General features: G+C 36.8%; 2 protein-coding genes across 2 annotated transcripts in view; both read left to right on the forward strand.

Moving 5' to 3' along the window:
- The first annotated feature begins 1,896 nt into the window (after positions 1 to 1,896).
- On the forward strand, positions 1,897 to 6,329 carry LOC132126639 (uncharacterized). The gene is made up of 5 exons (XM_059538017.1): positions 1,897 to 2,410; positions 2,911 to 3,007; positions 5,222 to 5,375; positions 5,588 to 5,721; positions 5,839 to 6,329. Coding segments are annotated over exons 1-5 (711 nt in total). The 5' UTR covers positions 1,897 to 2,086; the 3' UTR covers positions 5,841 to 6,329.
- Positions 6,330 to 7,016: 687 nt separating this feature from the next.
- wdr18 (WD repeat domain 18) overlaps positions 7,017 to 13,571 on the forward strand; it is a 60,902-nt gene continuing 54,347 nt past the window's right edge. Inside the window, exons 1-3 of the mRNA XM_059537676.1 lie at positions 7,017 to 7,259; positions 7,889 to 7,999; positions 8,554 to 8,687. Of these exons, the coding sequence (XP_059393659.1) occupies positions 7,050 to 7,259; positions 7,889 to 7,999; positions 8,554 to 8,687 (455 nt within the window). The 5' untranslated portion in view covers positions 7,017 to 7,049. The remainder of the gene's footprint in view (positions 7,260 to 7,888; positions 8,000 to 8,553; positions 8,688 to 13,571) is intronic.

Genomic DNA, 13,571 nt, shown 5'->3' on the forward strand with positions numbered 1-13,571 from the left:
AGATAATATGTACAGGCTATATGTCACAGTGCATAAAATTTATATATCAGTGCTACACATATATCATTATACAGTCTGGCATGTTTTATGGTTCCAGCTATTAATATTTCTATGACTGACTATGATATAATTATGTTTTAGAACAAAAAGAGAGAGATAAAAAACACACATATACTCATTTCCCATTTTTATGCATTCTTTGTATGTCTTGTGTTGTGAATGCACCAGTTGTTTATCATCTTCTCCATTATTAATAATTAACAGAACATTAAATAAGAATATGTGTACAAACTTACTGTGAGTTTCTCAATCTGGAATCTAAACCCAATGTTTTCTGCCCAGAATAGACACAGATGGAATCTAGGGATCTGGAGTTCAAATTCATTAGGTTAGTGATGAGCATTTTTGAGTTCTGGTGCAAAATGCCTGTCAGAGCGCTTTGCTCTTGCTGGGGTTAAAGCGGAGGGTAGCTCTTTTCGTTGTCAATGTACACATGCAAATTTTAAATGCAAACAAAGAATAAGAGTAATGTGGAAAGATGGCTGGGTGTTGCCAGCATTTCCTTTATGAACATGTACTGATATATAAAATACTAGTCTAATACTAGTCTTTTTTATTGGAAAGAAAATACAAAAGACAAAAGAAAAGTTTGCATATTTTTTATTTATTATTTTATTGTTTTCTATAGGAGAATATGGCTCTTTTAAGGATGAAAAAAGGTTTATTCCAAATTTCTGACCCAAACTGAGAGGAAAGAATGCAAATTTTCGCAGTTGCTGATGGCCAAAGAGTAAGGTTTTTGTTAACTTATCAGTTTGTAAGTGCCATAAATATTAGTTTATATTAGTACCAATAATACGTTTTAGTGATATACTATTTAAATTAGTTTTATGGTCAAAGATCTTAGTTTTAGAGTGCAATGTGGTACGGTAATAATTAAAAGATGAACAAATAAATGTTCCTCAAAAACCTGTCTGAAAATTATGTACGTTTTTAGTCCAGTAAGTGGTAATCTTGTAACTACAGTAGCAATATAAATGTTTACTTAGCAAAGATTTCAAAGAATTGTACTTTTCATCATGTTGATCCTTTAGTGGCCTTACAAATTTTCGTGTCAAATATGATGCAGTAGACTTTATAAGGTTACTGTACATTTTATTTAATAAAATGAAGTATAGTTCGGAAAACGGATGGATGGATGGATGCAACAATGAATAATCTTCCACCCCAGAACTGTGCAAAACTGCCAGATGCTATTAATCTTTCCAAGTCTGACTAAATCTGCTTCTCAATGCAATAGAATCTTGCAAGAGTTCATAATTCAAACGCAAGAATTCAATACAAGGGGGGCACAGCCCATGGAAACAGCCACACCCCTATTTTATGTAAGCACCCCTCAACCAATGACTCATCACTCGCTGGAAACACTGAGCAGCAGAATTTCGAAGGTCTGTTCTAACTCAAACCAGCTCTAAAGTGCTGCTCTTAAACCAGCAGAGGACGCTTCAGGGTGAGGTCTATGAAGTTCGAATATTTACATATCAGACACTCTATCTATTCAAAGAGTGACAGATATCATCTATAAAGAGATAAATAGAAGATTTCATACAGTCAGTCTTCCTAAAAGCTGCTGTATGTGTGAGTTTGTGTGACTCAAAGGGGTATGGACACTCTTGGCAAGAGTTTAGGAAACATTGAGTTGCTCCTGTTGAAAACGTTTAGAATAAGTCCTAACGGAGATAACACTCTTTCCTACGACCCCTGCCAGGACACTCCCCAGAACCAAGGGATGGAAACTGAAACACGGTCTTTCAGTAAAAACCAGAGGGAGGTGACTTTTTGGTTTTTCCCACTAACAGCGAGGATAGCCTCTATAGCTGATGTCACGTTGCAGCAATCCGTGTGTTTGGAGGGCTGAGGATCTGGACGGCAGGTCCTTTCACAGGAGCAGAGCCACTCCCCTTTCCTGAGCTGAGCTTGGAAACCCAGGCTTTAAAAGTTTTGTTTCACATAGAAGACAGTCTCTGGCCTGACTTGCACACACCAGCTTGTTCTTCTCGGACATCTCCAGCCTGCGTGCCTCAGTATGACCAGCTCCAAATCTTCTCAGACGACACGTAACATTGTGATCGCCTGCCTGGCCCTGTGGTCCATCATCTCTCTTATCATTATTGTGGTATGGGCCACCTCGCCTGAGATGAAAGGAGCCAGTCAGTGTCGGACGGAGATGCAAGACCTCAGGGAGAGACATGAAGGGGCAAAAATCGTGTGGTCCAAAGACCGAAAAGCTCTTGAGGATCTGGTGAGACAGGGATGGAGGAACCAGACCGCTTTGCAGAAGCAAATCGACCAGAACAAGGAGCAAATACAGTCTCTGACCATCTCTTTGAATGACAGCCTGCAAGAGATCGTGAGTTTATCTTCTTGTTTGGGGTACTTGTAGCCTTAACCTCACAAGTGACATGCAGATTTAAAAAAAGAAAAAAGCCTTTAAGTTTTATTTTAGTTTATTTTGATATGAAACTGTTTTGTTTTACATAATGAGCCCCAACGGAAAGCAGAGAACAGGTCAGGTTGAGTTAAATCTGTAGAATTATGCAAATATATGCCAAATCAAATGATTTGAATGTTAAACACATCTCGTTGAGGGGGCAGAATATCAATCCCAGCTCTTCCTGAAAAAAAAAAGAAACTTTCCTGATAATCTTCACATTGTTCCTAGGGTTTCTGCCAAAATGTGGGTATTAAATTGATTTTGTGGCCATGTTTTTGACCTTTGGAGGTGGCGGCGTTCACTCACATGCCTGTGAGATCTGACAGCCACACCTTAATGTCTCAGTGCGAACATCCACAGCCGAACCTCACCCCGGTTATGAACTTGTGTTTAATTAAGCTTCTGTTTCTCTGCAGGCTATTCTGAACCAAAACATCACAGTTTTGGACAGCAAAATTGAAAAATACAAACTCATCGAGGAGAACCTCACTGCTGAAGTCAGCCTGCAGAAAGGTAGGAAAATTTACGTCAGAGTTTTTCCTCTCTTCAGAGCAGCCATGAAAGGAGCACTCTCTCCCTCTCTCTCTCTCTGACGATATTCTTAGATACATTTTCCCATGTAACCATAGAAACTCGAAAGAGACAACAAATAGCAAAGGTTTGTTTGTGACATGGAATTCTCTTCAGTGGCTGGTGTAATAACATGAAGCGCAGTAACTAGTGGTATTTCTTCTATTTTTGCTCAGATTTTTTTTCGCCCTGTTTATATATGTGCATTTATGCATTATATTTGCAGAAAATGTTGTCAAGTTCAATGCAAGTAAAAATTACGCTGCTGTTTAAAAGTTTGAGATTTTAAATGTTTTCCAAAGAAGTATCTTCTGCTCACCAAGAACAGAACAGTGTGCTGCTTCATATTTTTGTGGATGAACTGTAAAAATATATTTTTGTTTGAAATTCTTTGATGAATAGAAAATTCAAAAGAAAAACAGTATTTATTTGAGATATTTTTTTGTGGAAATAAGATAGCCTTTAGTGTTACTTGATACATTTAATGTATCATTGATATTTTGATCTTTGATCCTAAATAAAATATTTATTCCTTTAATAAAATACTGACCCCAAATGTTGTATTCTTTTACTGTCAGAGTAAAAAAAAAAAAAAAAAAAAAAAATTATATATATATATATATATATATATATATATATATTATTTTTAGTATAACTGCCCAATTCATCTAAAAAACAGCTTAAAGGGATACTCCACCCCAAAATAAAATTTTTGTCATTATTATGTCGTTCCAAACCCGTAAAAGCTTTGTTCGTCTTCGGAACACAATTTAAGATATTTTGGATAAAAACCAGGAGGCTTGTTATTCTCTCACTGACTGTCAAGTAAATTACACTGTCAAGGTCCAGAAAAGTATGAAAAGCATTGTAAGAATTCCGTGTCAGCCGCGTTGCACGATACGCTATTTTCGTTCAAATCAATGTGTAAATACACTTAGAAAACATATCTTTGTGTCACGGCTGACAAAGAATAACGTACACAGTTTGCGTTCAGCGAAATGTTCTACAAAATGACACTATGGTGATGCAGAGAGACACAGAGGAGATGAATTGTTGAATAAAGTCATTATTTTAGTATTATCGCATACAAAAAGTATTTTCGTCACTTCATAACTTTAGGGTTGAACCACTGATGTCAGACGGACTATTCTGACAATGCTTTTCATACTTTTCTGGACCTCGACAGTGTAATTTACTTGACAGTCAATGGGACAGTAACAAGCCTCCCGGTTTTCATCCAGAATATCTTAAATTGTGTTCCGAAGATGAACAAAGCTTTTACGGGTTTGGAACGACATAGTGCAAAGTGATTATTGACAAAATTTTTATTTTGGGGTGGAGTAATCCTTTAATCTGGTTTAAGTTTTTTGGCCTCAACTGGACAGATTTGTTGGTTGATAGAAGACTATAGACCAGCTTAACCAGGTTAGGAAATATCCATACTGGAGAACATCTAGAACAGTTAAAGTCAGCTTTGCCAGGTGGGAGAGCATCTTGACCTACAGTATCCTGTTTTGTGAAAAGGTTTTCCGAACTCAGCTAGCTTTTTTCAGACAATCAGACGGGTAAAAGGGGCGAGCGAGGTGATTTTAATCAGTGTTTCCTACATTCTCTCTCGCTCTTGTATTACTTCATATCTCATGCATTCAGGAGTCATTTCCTGCAGTTGTTTAGAGAGCGAGGAAATCCTCTGCAAATTAATCATCTGCATTTTATTCTGGCTTTAAAATGTTCAGTGTAAATCTGGACTGTAGTACTGTACCCTGCAGAAAAAAACAGTAACTTAAAGTGGCTTTGTCGTCTTAACAGATTGGTTTGAGCTGGTCTTATCTACTGTAGGTGTGATGTCCAGAAAAATGTTGCACACCAAGACCATGTTTTAACACCAGTGTTGAACTTGAGACAAAGCAGTAAGTGAACAACACCAGCCAGCTACCAGCTAGGACCCAAAATAGTGCTCTGACATCACCGAGATCCTTTTAGAAACTAACTGATAAGTTGCGCAGCCAATAGACTTTTTTCTCAAAGAATGTTTGGCATATTGTTAAAAGAGTTTGAAGAGGAGCTTACAGTGCGAGAGGCTTCACACTATTGGCATTACATAGAAAAACGTTACGAGTTGTATTGTTTGAGGAGAGTTTTTCATTATCATTTCAGACCAGATTGAAGCCTTGGAACACAATTTAACTCTGAAGGCCCAGGAGTTGGCATCATGTGAGGCTTTACATCTCGCTTCTAAACAGCTCCAAATTGCTGCAGAGAAGCAGAAACAGGCCTGCGAGACCACCAAGCAATATTTACAGAAGCAGCTGTAAGTCACACAGCATCTCTTCCACCACTTCCAAATATTTCAACACACTTGAAAGGGTTCTTGTTTTATTAGAATTCGATTATAAACCATGCAATGTGAAAATGTCCCTCAAAATCGTAAATTGCATTGCTTTTTTTTGCTTGCTGATGAGTTTAGACTATCTAATTTTGCTTCTGAAATCTGTGATTGATTTTTTTTTCATTTCACTATAGCACAAAGTGCAAAAACGTGGACCACAATGAACTTGGATATCATCTTGATCTCAGTGACAGTGGAGCCCAAGGAATCACCACAAGTAGTGTTACACTGGCTGTGATCGTTTGCCTTAGTCTGCTTTTAGGATCATGTAAGTGCTTTTTGTATTAGTTGAATCATATACCGACTATGATTACAGTCTCTGTTGTGTCTGTGTTGATAATGAATCAGTATCCTGTGTGCTAATCAGATTCTGGTTTATTCTCAGAGACGAGAGGAAGGCTGGATGATGGAGTATTTGGGTACATGTTTCGCTGCAACACTGTTCTGAGCACACTGCTCTGGTGCACTTGTGACCCTGGACTTGAAACACATGTAAATCATCATTTGGAAGTGCTGATGCAAAATTTATTATCATATGTAATTAATGAAGGTATTTGTGTTGCAAACATTTTGGTGGCATGTTTGAGAGCATGGAGAATTTATTCACCTTTAAGAAATATATGCTGTACTTCATTGCTGGTAACTTTTTTTTCTTTAGACTTTTTTATTTGGAAATAAATATATAGATTTTAGGGTCTAGATGTTTCGGAATTGTATTTATTTTTGTTTGGAGTAACCAGGCTAATATGCCAATGAGATATTAATGTTACAAGCTATTCAGAAATGTAATCGCACTGTCTGATTTTTTTTTTTTTAAAGAAATTCATGACCTTTTGAAAGCTATTTTTGAATAAAGTTACAGTGTTGACTCTCTAATTATGACTTGATAAAAGACAGTCTTTAATGTGTGTAACCTTTCTATCAGTACTCTGTCAGCCTTTTTAACAATTATCTGTTGAAAGAGATCCCATGTACATATTGACTAGTGAAGGGCGAAGAGTAAGACACACGCACACACACACACGCACACACACACACACACACACACACACACACACACACACACACACACACACACACACACACACACACACACACACAGAAAAACAACGAATAAACAGTCTACCATAAAACTATGGTAACTTCACACAACTGTGCTAAAAATGTACAATTAAACAACTTATACTTAAAAATTTATATTTTAAAGAATGTACTATATTTATTAATTTATTATGATATTGAAATAAATTGAGTAATAGCCTAGCTATTTGGTCATGTGATCTTAAAATGTCTGCCACCATGAAGGGGTGACCCACTCCCATGAAAATTATTGAATTATGACTAATGTTTTTCCGTATGCTCCTATTATGCACATTTAAACATTTACTTTAAAATTAGAGAAACATTTAATGTCGGGGACAAAAATTAAGCCGATATTTTAAATTCAGTATAACACACACTCACACACACACAGACGAAACAAACACATTTGACAGCGTAAAACAGCAATACCCAGAATTCCTTACTTATCGGAAATGACGTTGCACAGACCCGCCCTCGACGCCTTCCAAAATAGTCGCGCTTTGTGTATCCAACATGTCGGCGCCCGTGGAGGTAGTTCTTTCCACAGATTCAGCAGGACAGCTGTTTAACTGCGCGGTTTTCGACCCTCATTCCGGGTCAGAATTCTTGTCCTATCGCGGGGGTAACACGTCCTCCAGGTCTTTAACCGTCCTGAACGGAGAATACATATTAGGAGCTCAACTCGGCAAGAACTTCATAAACGTGTGGGAGATCCAGAGAAAGGTGGGTAAAGTGCTACTGCGTCTGAAAATAAGAATTACTGATGTTACGCTCAATAAGTAAGTCATAAATATCAAAATTGTTCAGAACAAACGTTCTTCAGTTTAATTAGATAACTAAAAGAAGATCAAATATTATCTGTAAATATTGGTAAAAATCGCAACCATATTATCTCTCAGCGTAATAGGCATTGATAATATAAAGTCCAGTTTTTCTCATATTTTAATGAGCAATGTGCTGAATAGTCTATTCCAGGATGATGCACAATTGTTTAAATTTAGTAGAATATCCACCAATTGAATAAACTATTGAATAAACAGTCAACAGTTTATTGGTTTATCATGTTATAGATGATGGAGTTGTGATTTAAGTCACATGAGCAGTTGACTTGGCAGCCTAGATTTAGACAGGCTTGAACTCTTTTGGTTCAGTGAATGAAACTAAAAGTGCACCTGCCAAAAAATGATCAATCTAAAAGCTTTTTACAACCAGAGATATCTGTTCTCACTCAAATGTAACACAAATATTACTCTGTTTTCATGCAGTATTTAAACATCAAATATTAATGTCTGTGAATCCTTTTGAATTGATGACGATCTATGATAGTTATTGCCTTTTGAATGACCTTTCAGGACCAGCTACAGCAGAAGATTGTGTGTCCTGGGATCGTGACGTGTCTCTGTGCGTCTCCTGATGGCCTGTATGTCCTGGCAGGCATTGCTGAAGCTATATACCTGTGGGAGGTGAGGACATCAAGAAATACCACACTGTTTTTCTTTGTTTCTGACATAGTTCTTATTTAGTTAACTCATTAAAAACATTTAAAATGCATGCTATTCTATGGTGATTTTTAACTTAAAATTCAGTGTATTATTTGGGGGCATAAATGAAAAATTAACTTGACTGTGTGAATGATTGCGATTGTGTGCCGAAGTCTTTTTAAATATTAATTTATTTATTAGACACATTATTTCAGATTGTTAAATGTCATATGGTTGTAAAATGTCATAACTCCTCCCAAAAAAACAACAAAAAAACCCATAATATTTCTGAAATAAAAATTAACAGTATTTAAAAAAAATACTTGAAAAATATATTTCAAAACTTTGAAAATAACTTGCATATATTTAGGTGTTAGAAAAATATTTGGTTACAACACACTTTATAATTCTTTGTTGAATATTTTTTTAAGACCATATGAACAATATGAAGGCAAAGAGTTTATATTTCTTGGCACATGTCTTTTAAACTGGATTTATTGTAGTCCTATCTGACTTTCTTTAATACTTTCTCATAGATGTCAACAGGAAATTTGCTGGCTATTTTGAGTCGACACTATCAAGACGTGAGTTGCATCTGTTTCACTGATGACAGCAGTCATTTTGTGTCGGGAGGGAAAGACAATCTGGCTCTCATCTGGAATCTCTCCAGGTGCGTTAAAGGTTTAACTATTCATTTCTCTTTTGTTTTCAACTGTTCCTGTGGTTATACGTCTTGACCTTAATGAGTGAGAGACAATCTACAGAGTTGTCAAAGTTGCACATGCAGGAAGTGGTATTGAAGTATCTTTTTTTTTTTTGCTTGAGTAATGAACTTACTAATACATAGCAATAAGTGATGTTTGATGTTTTGGATCATGAGCTGTCCCGAGCCTTCTTCATACTTTTTTCCCCTCTGTCATTCTGGTACAGGTTGATCTTAATTGCAGCCATTTGAAAAATGCTTTTTCATAAGTGATCTGGCTTTTTTAGATGTTTTTTGGCACGGTCGAATCTGTCCTTGTTGGCAGCTTGTGGTGAACCCTTCTGTATTTGCTCTGGTGAAGTCTTCTCTTGATTGTAGACATTTACAGTGACACGTCTGCCTCCTGGAGAGTGTTTTTCACTTGGCTGGATGGTGTGAAAGGGTTTTCTTTACCATGGAGAGCATTCTCCGATCATCCAGCACTGTTGTTCTCAGTGGACGTCCAGGCCTTTTTATGTTGCTGAGCTCACCAGTGCTTTCTTTTTTTCTCAGAATGTACTAAACTGTTGATTTGTCCACTTCTAATGTTCCTGCTATCTCTCTCTGAAGGATTTGTTTGATTCTGAAGCCTAACAGTCGTCTGTTTCTCTTGTATGGAGAGATCCTTTGACCGGATTATTTGGGTTCACAGCAACAGCTTCCAAAAGCAAATGGCACACTTAGAATCAACTCCCGACCTTTTACCTGCTTAATTGATGTAGGTATAACGAAGGAATAGACCACATCTGTCAATTAAACAGCTTTTGAGTCAACTGTCCAATTACTTCTGGTCCCTTGTAAAAGGTCTGGTCCCTTTCCTCCTATTCTGATGAGATAACCTCAAATTAAAGCTTATATGTGCACTTTAAGCCCATAGAAAATGCAGCAAGTTGTTCACACTGTTATTTTCCTCTAGATTTATGATTTCATGATTTCAGTTATGCTGACCTGCTGGTTTATTAATGTGTTTTAATTTTTAATCGCATCAGACTTTAAAATCTTCTGTTTACATGAAAAACCTTTGGGAAAATATTTTGTCCTGCAGTGCTAATTCTTTTGTAATTATGTAAACAGTGTTTATGCTTTCATTAATTTATGATAAAACTCATTTGTAATACCACAGGAGCATTGATAATGAATTGGTGAAGGCAAAAATTGGTCATTAAAATATTTGTATAATTATTTTATATATATATTAGGTGTGTAACGGTACGTGTATTCGTACCGGACCGTTTTTGGTACAGGGCTTTCGGTACCGTGAATGACCGAATGCAGTATTTTGTGTGCGTAACATAGGTACATCTTCGTGTTTCCACACGAACATATTAAGTGGTGGAAGTCTCCGCGTTCAGCGCAAATCCCGCCCTGCAGCTGATTCTAAAGTTTTCATTGGTCATGTCAATGTGTCAATCACTGTACAGATTGCCCTACACCACTGGTTCTCAACCCGCAGCCCGCACGAATTCAAATGCAGCCCACCATATGCTGAACACACAAAAAAAAAAAAAAAAGTTCAGTTTTACAATTATTATTTTTTTTACATTAATAAAAAATGTATGCTGCTAAATAAATATAAGCTATAGCCTAATGTTTTTATATGAAATTATTTAGTTTTTAATATATTATTTTCAGACATGAGCAGACTTACTCACATAACATTACGCATTTAATGAACACATACAAGCATGCACTTTGGCAGAATTCAATTCAAATAGTCATCAACAGCCATTAGTTCAGGTAAAATTGAGCATCAGAAATGACATATTATTAAATTCGAAAGTGCTTTCCATATTTGGATCATAGGCTACATTTGTCAACGCACATTTTCTGCAATGTCGCGCGTCAGGTCATGGCCCCGTGCGCGTCTTACAGACTGCATCTTAAAGCCTCTTATACTTTCCGCATCCGCTATGGACCGCTAGGTAGACGTGACGTAAAAATCATCCTCGGAGAGTGTGTGCCGAGGCTCTGAGCAAACGACCACGCGGACAGGTGCGTGTGGTCAATAGGCTTCAAAAGCACAGCTGCACATGTGCAGGCAGTGTGAAGAAGCTCATTGCTACTCGAACCTGTGCAATCCTTCAATAAAAGAATAATAATTCTGGGCAATTGTTTGTTCACATGTTTGTTGCAGAGCAGACCATCAGTGTACGCTTTTGGAAGTTTAAATGGAAGAGGTCTGCGTCCGCGCTGGCCGTGTACGCGCCCGGATTGCTCATGTGGAAAGTATAACACAGGCTTTACAATCGCAACTTCTTTGTGCTGTTAATCCTTTCGAGCCGACTTTCAAAATTGGTCAGCTCCTGACAGCATCAGGTGTTTTATTTATGGGGAGTAGAAATATTTATTTATTTCAATGAATGTAATCGATTAGATATCATAATATTTAGGCTATAATATTATAAATCAGGTTGTTTCTTATTGGTGACGTAATATGTAAATTATATGAGTGCGGCCCGTGAGACTTGCACTTGGACCACAGTGCGGCCCGCTGGAAGAAAAGGTTGAGAACCACTGCCCTACACCAACACTGATCTCTAAACCTACCCGTCGTCACTGTAACCTTAACCAATGAAATCGACTGCAGCGCAGGATTTCTGCTGAACTGGTTTGAATAAAAAAAAATAAAAAATCACACCGCGCACTGTACACCAACATACACGGCATGCTTTAGCCCAGCCACTCGCTAGCTAGCGTTATGGCCATAGACCGTAAAAGGGTCATGGCAAATGCAGACAAGCCCATAGACAGTATGGACAAGCCGGAGCTTGAAGAGTCACCCATATCATTAAGGTCTCCTGTCATGGTTATTTATTTATATTTTTAATTATGTTTTATTATGTGATATTGGTTTGAGACTGAGAGTATTTTATTTAGTGGAGAACTTTGCAGCAGTATTTTATTTCTTATTTCTTTTTTTATTTTATATATATTTTATTATATTTTATTAAAAAGTGTTTAGAAAAGTGTAAACAAATTGTTAAAAAAGTTTATAGTAATAAACAACCTGCAGTTTAATGTTTGCATTTCTTTCCCTTACTTTACCGAAAATGAACCGAACCGTGACTTTAAAACCGAGGTACGTACCGAACCATGATTTTTGCGTACCGTTACACCCCTAATATATATATATATATATATATAAAATGATGTGTGAGTGTGTGCTGTCAAACAATTAATCGCATCCAAAATAAGTTCTTATTTACATAATATTTGTGTTTACTGTGTATATTTATTATGCATAAATACACACACATGCATACAGTACATATTTTGAAAATATTTAAATGTATTTTTTATATTTATATAATTTATATTTTATATAAATATATTTTACGTTAACATATTTTTCTTAAATATAAACATGCATTGCTGTGTATTTATATATACATAATAAATATACACAGTACATACACATATACTATGCAAACAAATTTTTTTAATTTGAATGCGATTAATCACAATTAATCATTTGACAGCACTTTTACATATATATGTTTGTTTAATTGTTTATTTATTTTAACATGAAAAAGTACAACAAATACTTCTCTGGCGTATCATGCATGATATCTTTATTCATTTATTTTTGCAATAATGTCACAATGCAAAAGAAATCTTACTGTTCCAGAAATAAGCTTATTTTTATTTTTTCTTGTTTCTTTTGATTTTGGGGGTGAAATATAACTGAGACATGTCCTTTCCTAGGCTTTCTGAAACAGGGCTGCTTCCACGTTACGGCCAGTAGGTGGCGCTGTGACTGTTTTCAATGTTTTCCAGCAGGTGCAGATGGTGAAATAAATCTAGATAAACAACCTTACATCTCCACTTTGATTCTCGATGGCTTTTAGAACATCTCAAGCAGAGTAATTAAGATTTAAAGCATGTGGAAAAACGACTTTTAATGGGCTAAACAACAGCAGCTCTGGTTTGTCTAACCTCAGGCAGTTTTTCACTGCTTTCAGATACGTTGCTTCAATTCGGCTTCCAAGCTGTTTGTGTTCAACCGATCTGTCCGTCTCTATTGTGCTGCACTGATATTGTAATCGATCGGAAGTAAGTTACTTTGAAGCCATAGAGGTGAGCGTGATGAGCAGAGACATCACCTCGAGGCTTGCTGACTCGGAGCATTATCAGTTACGAGAGATGCCCAAACATGTGGTGTGTTTTTGAAGACTTGCAGTTTGAGGCTTCCTGCTGTATTTGACGTAACAGCTGGTTTTGAACTGAAGGTTGAAGGAGAAGGCAAGGGATATCTCGCGGCCATGTTTGCTTGATGACGTTAGTTAAGGTAAACCAGGCCCACGGCTGCAATGAATTAAAGGAGGAGGCAGCCATCAAACCAGGATGAATAATTCAGCGTCTGTCTCTGAGTTTTGAAAGGAGATGACACGCATCTATTATTCTGTATCTGTATCGCTCGACAGAATAACCTCTCAGCTATCACCATAATCAACATTCCCTGACCCTCACATGCTGATGAGAGGTCTCGACTTCAGAAATCACTGCGCTCCGCTCCACCTACAGTGAACTGCAAATCTAGTGTGCAATAAATGTCTTATTTCTCTGGAATATTTGTCAGTGTAGACCAAGGAGGTCTTTAATGATTTAATGGTGCTCATTTTTTTTTGTCTACTCTGTTTGTATATTCAATAATACATTGAAAATGCCATTCATACACACACAATGCACATGAATACATTACTACTTTTTTTTTTTCTGAGCTAAAATTCACTTTTCCAGTCGAGTTTTATTGTCATTCACGTGGGACCAAGGTGCTACATAAATCCAGACATAGAACAATGAAGTAAAATG

Source organism: Carassius carassius, chromosome 44, assembly GCF_963082965.1.
Source record: "Carassius carassius chromosome 44, fCarCar2.1, whole genome shotgun sequence".
NCBI classification, from domain to species: Eukaryota; Metazoa; Chordata; class Actinopteri; order Cypriniformes; family Cyprinidae; genus Carassius; species Carassius carassius.

What these genes read in the sequence shown, in the direction of transcription:
- LOC132126639 (XM_059538017.1), top strand. Translation starts at nt 2,087, where the DNA reads ATGACCAGCTCCAAATCTTCTCAGACGACACGTAACATTGTGATCGCC. An exon ending in TGAAGTCAGCCTGCAGAAAG is followed by an intron (nt 3,008 to 5,221) that starts GTAGGAAAATTT and finishes TTATCATTTCAG; the next exon opens with ACCAGATTGAAGCCTTGGAA. An exon ending in CAATATTTACAGAAGCAGCT is followed by an intron (nt 5,376 to 5,587) that starts GTAAGTCACACA and finishes ATTTCACTATAG; the next exon opens with CACAAAGTGCAAAAACGTGG.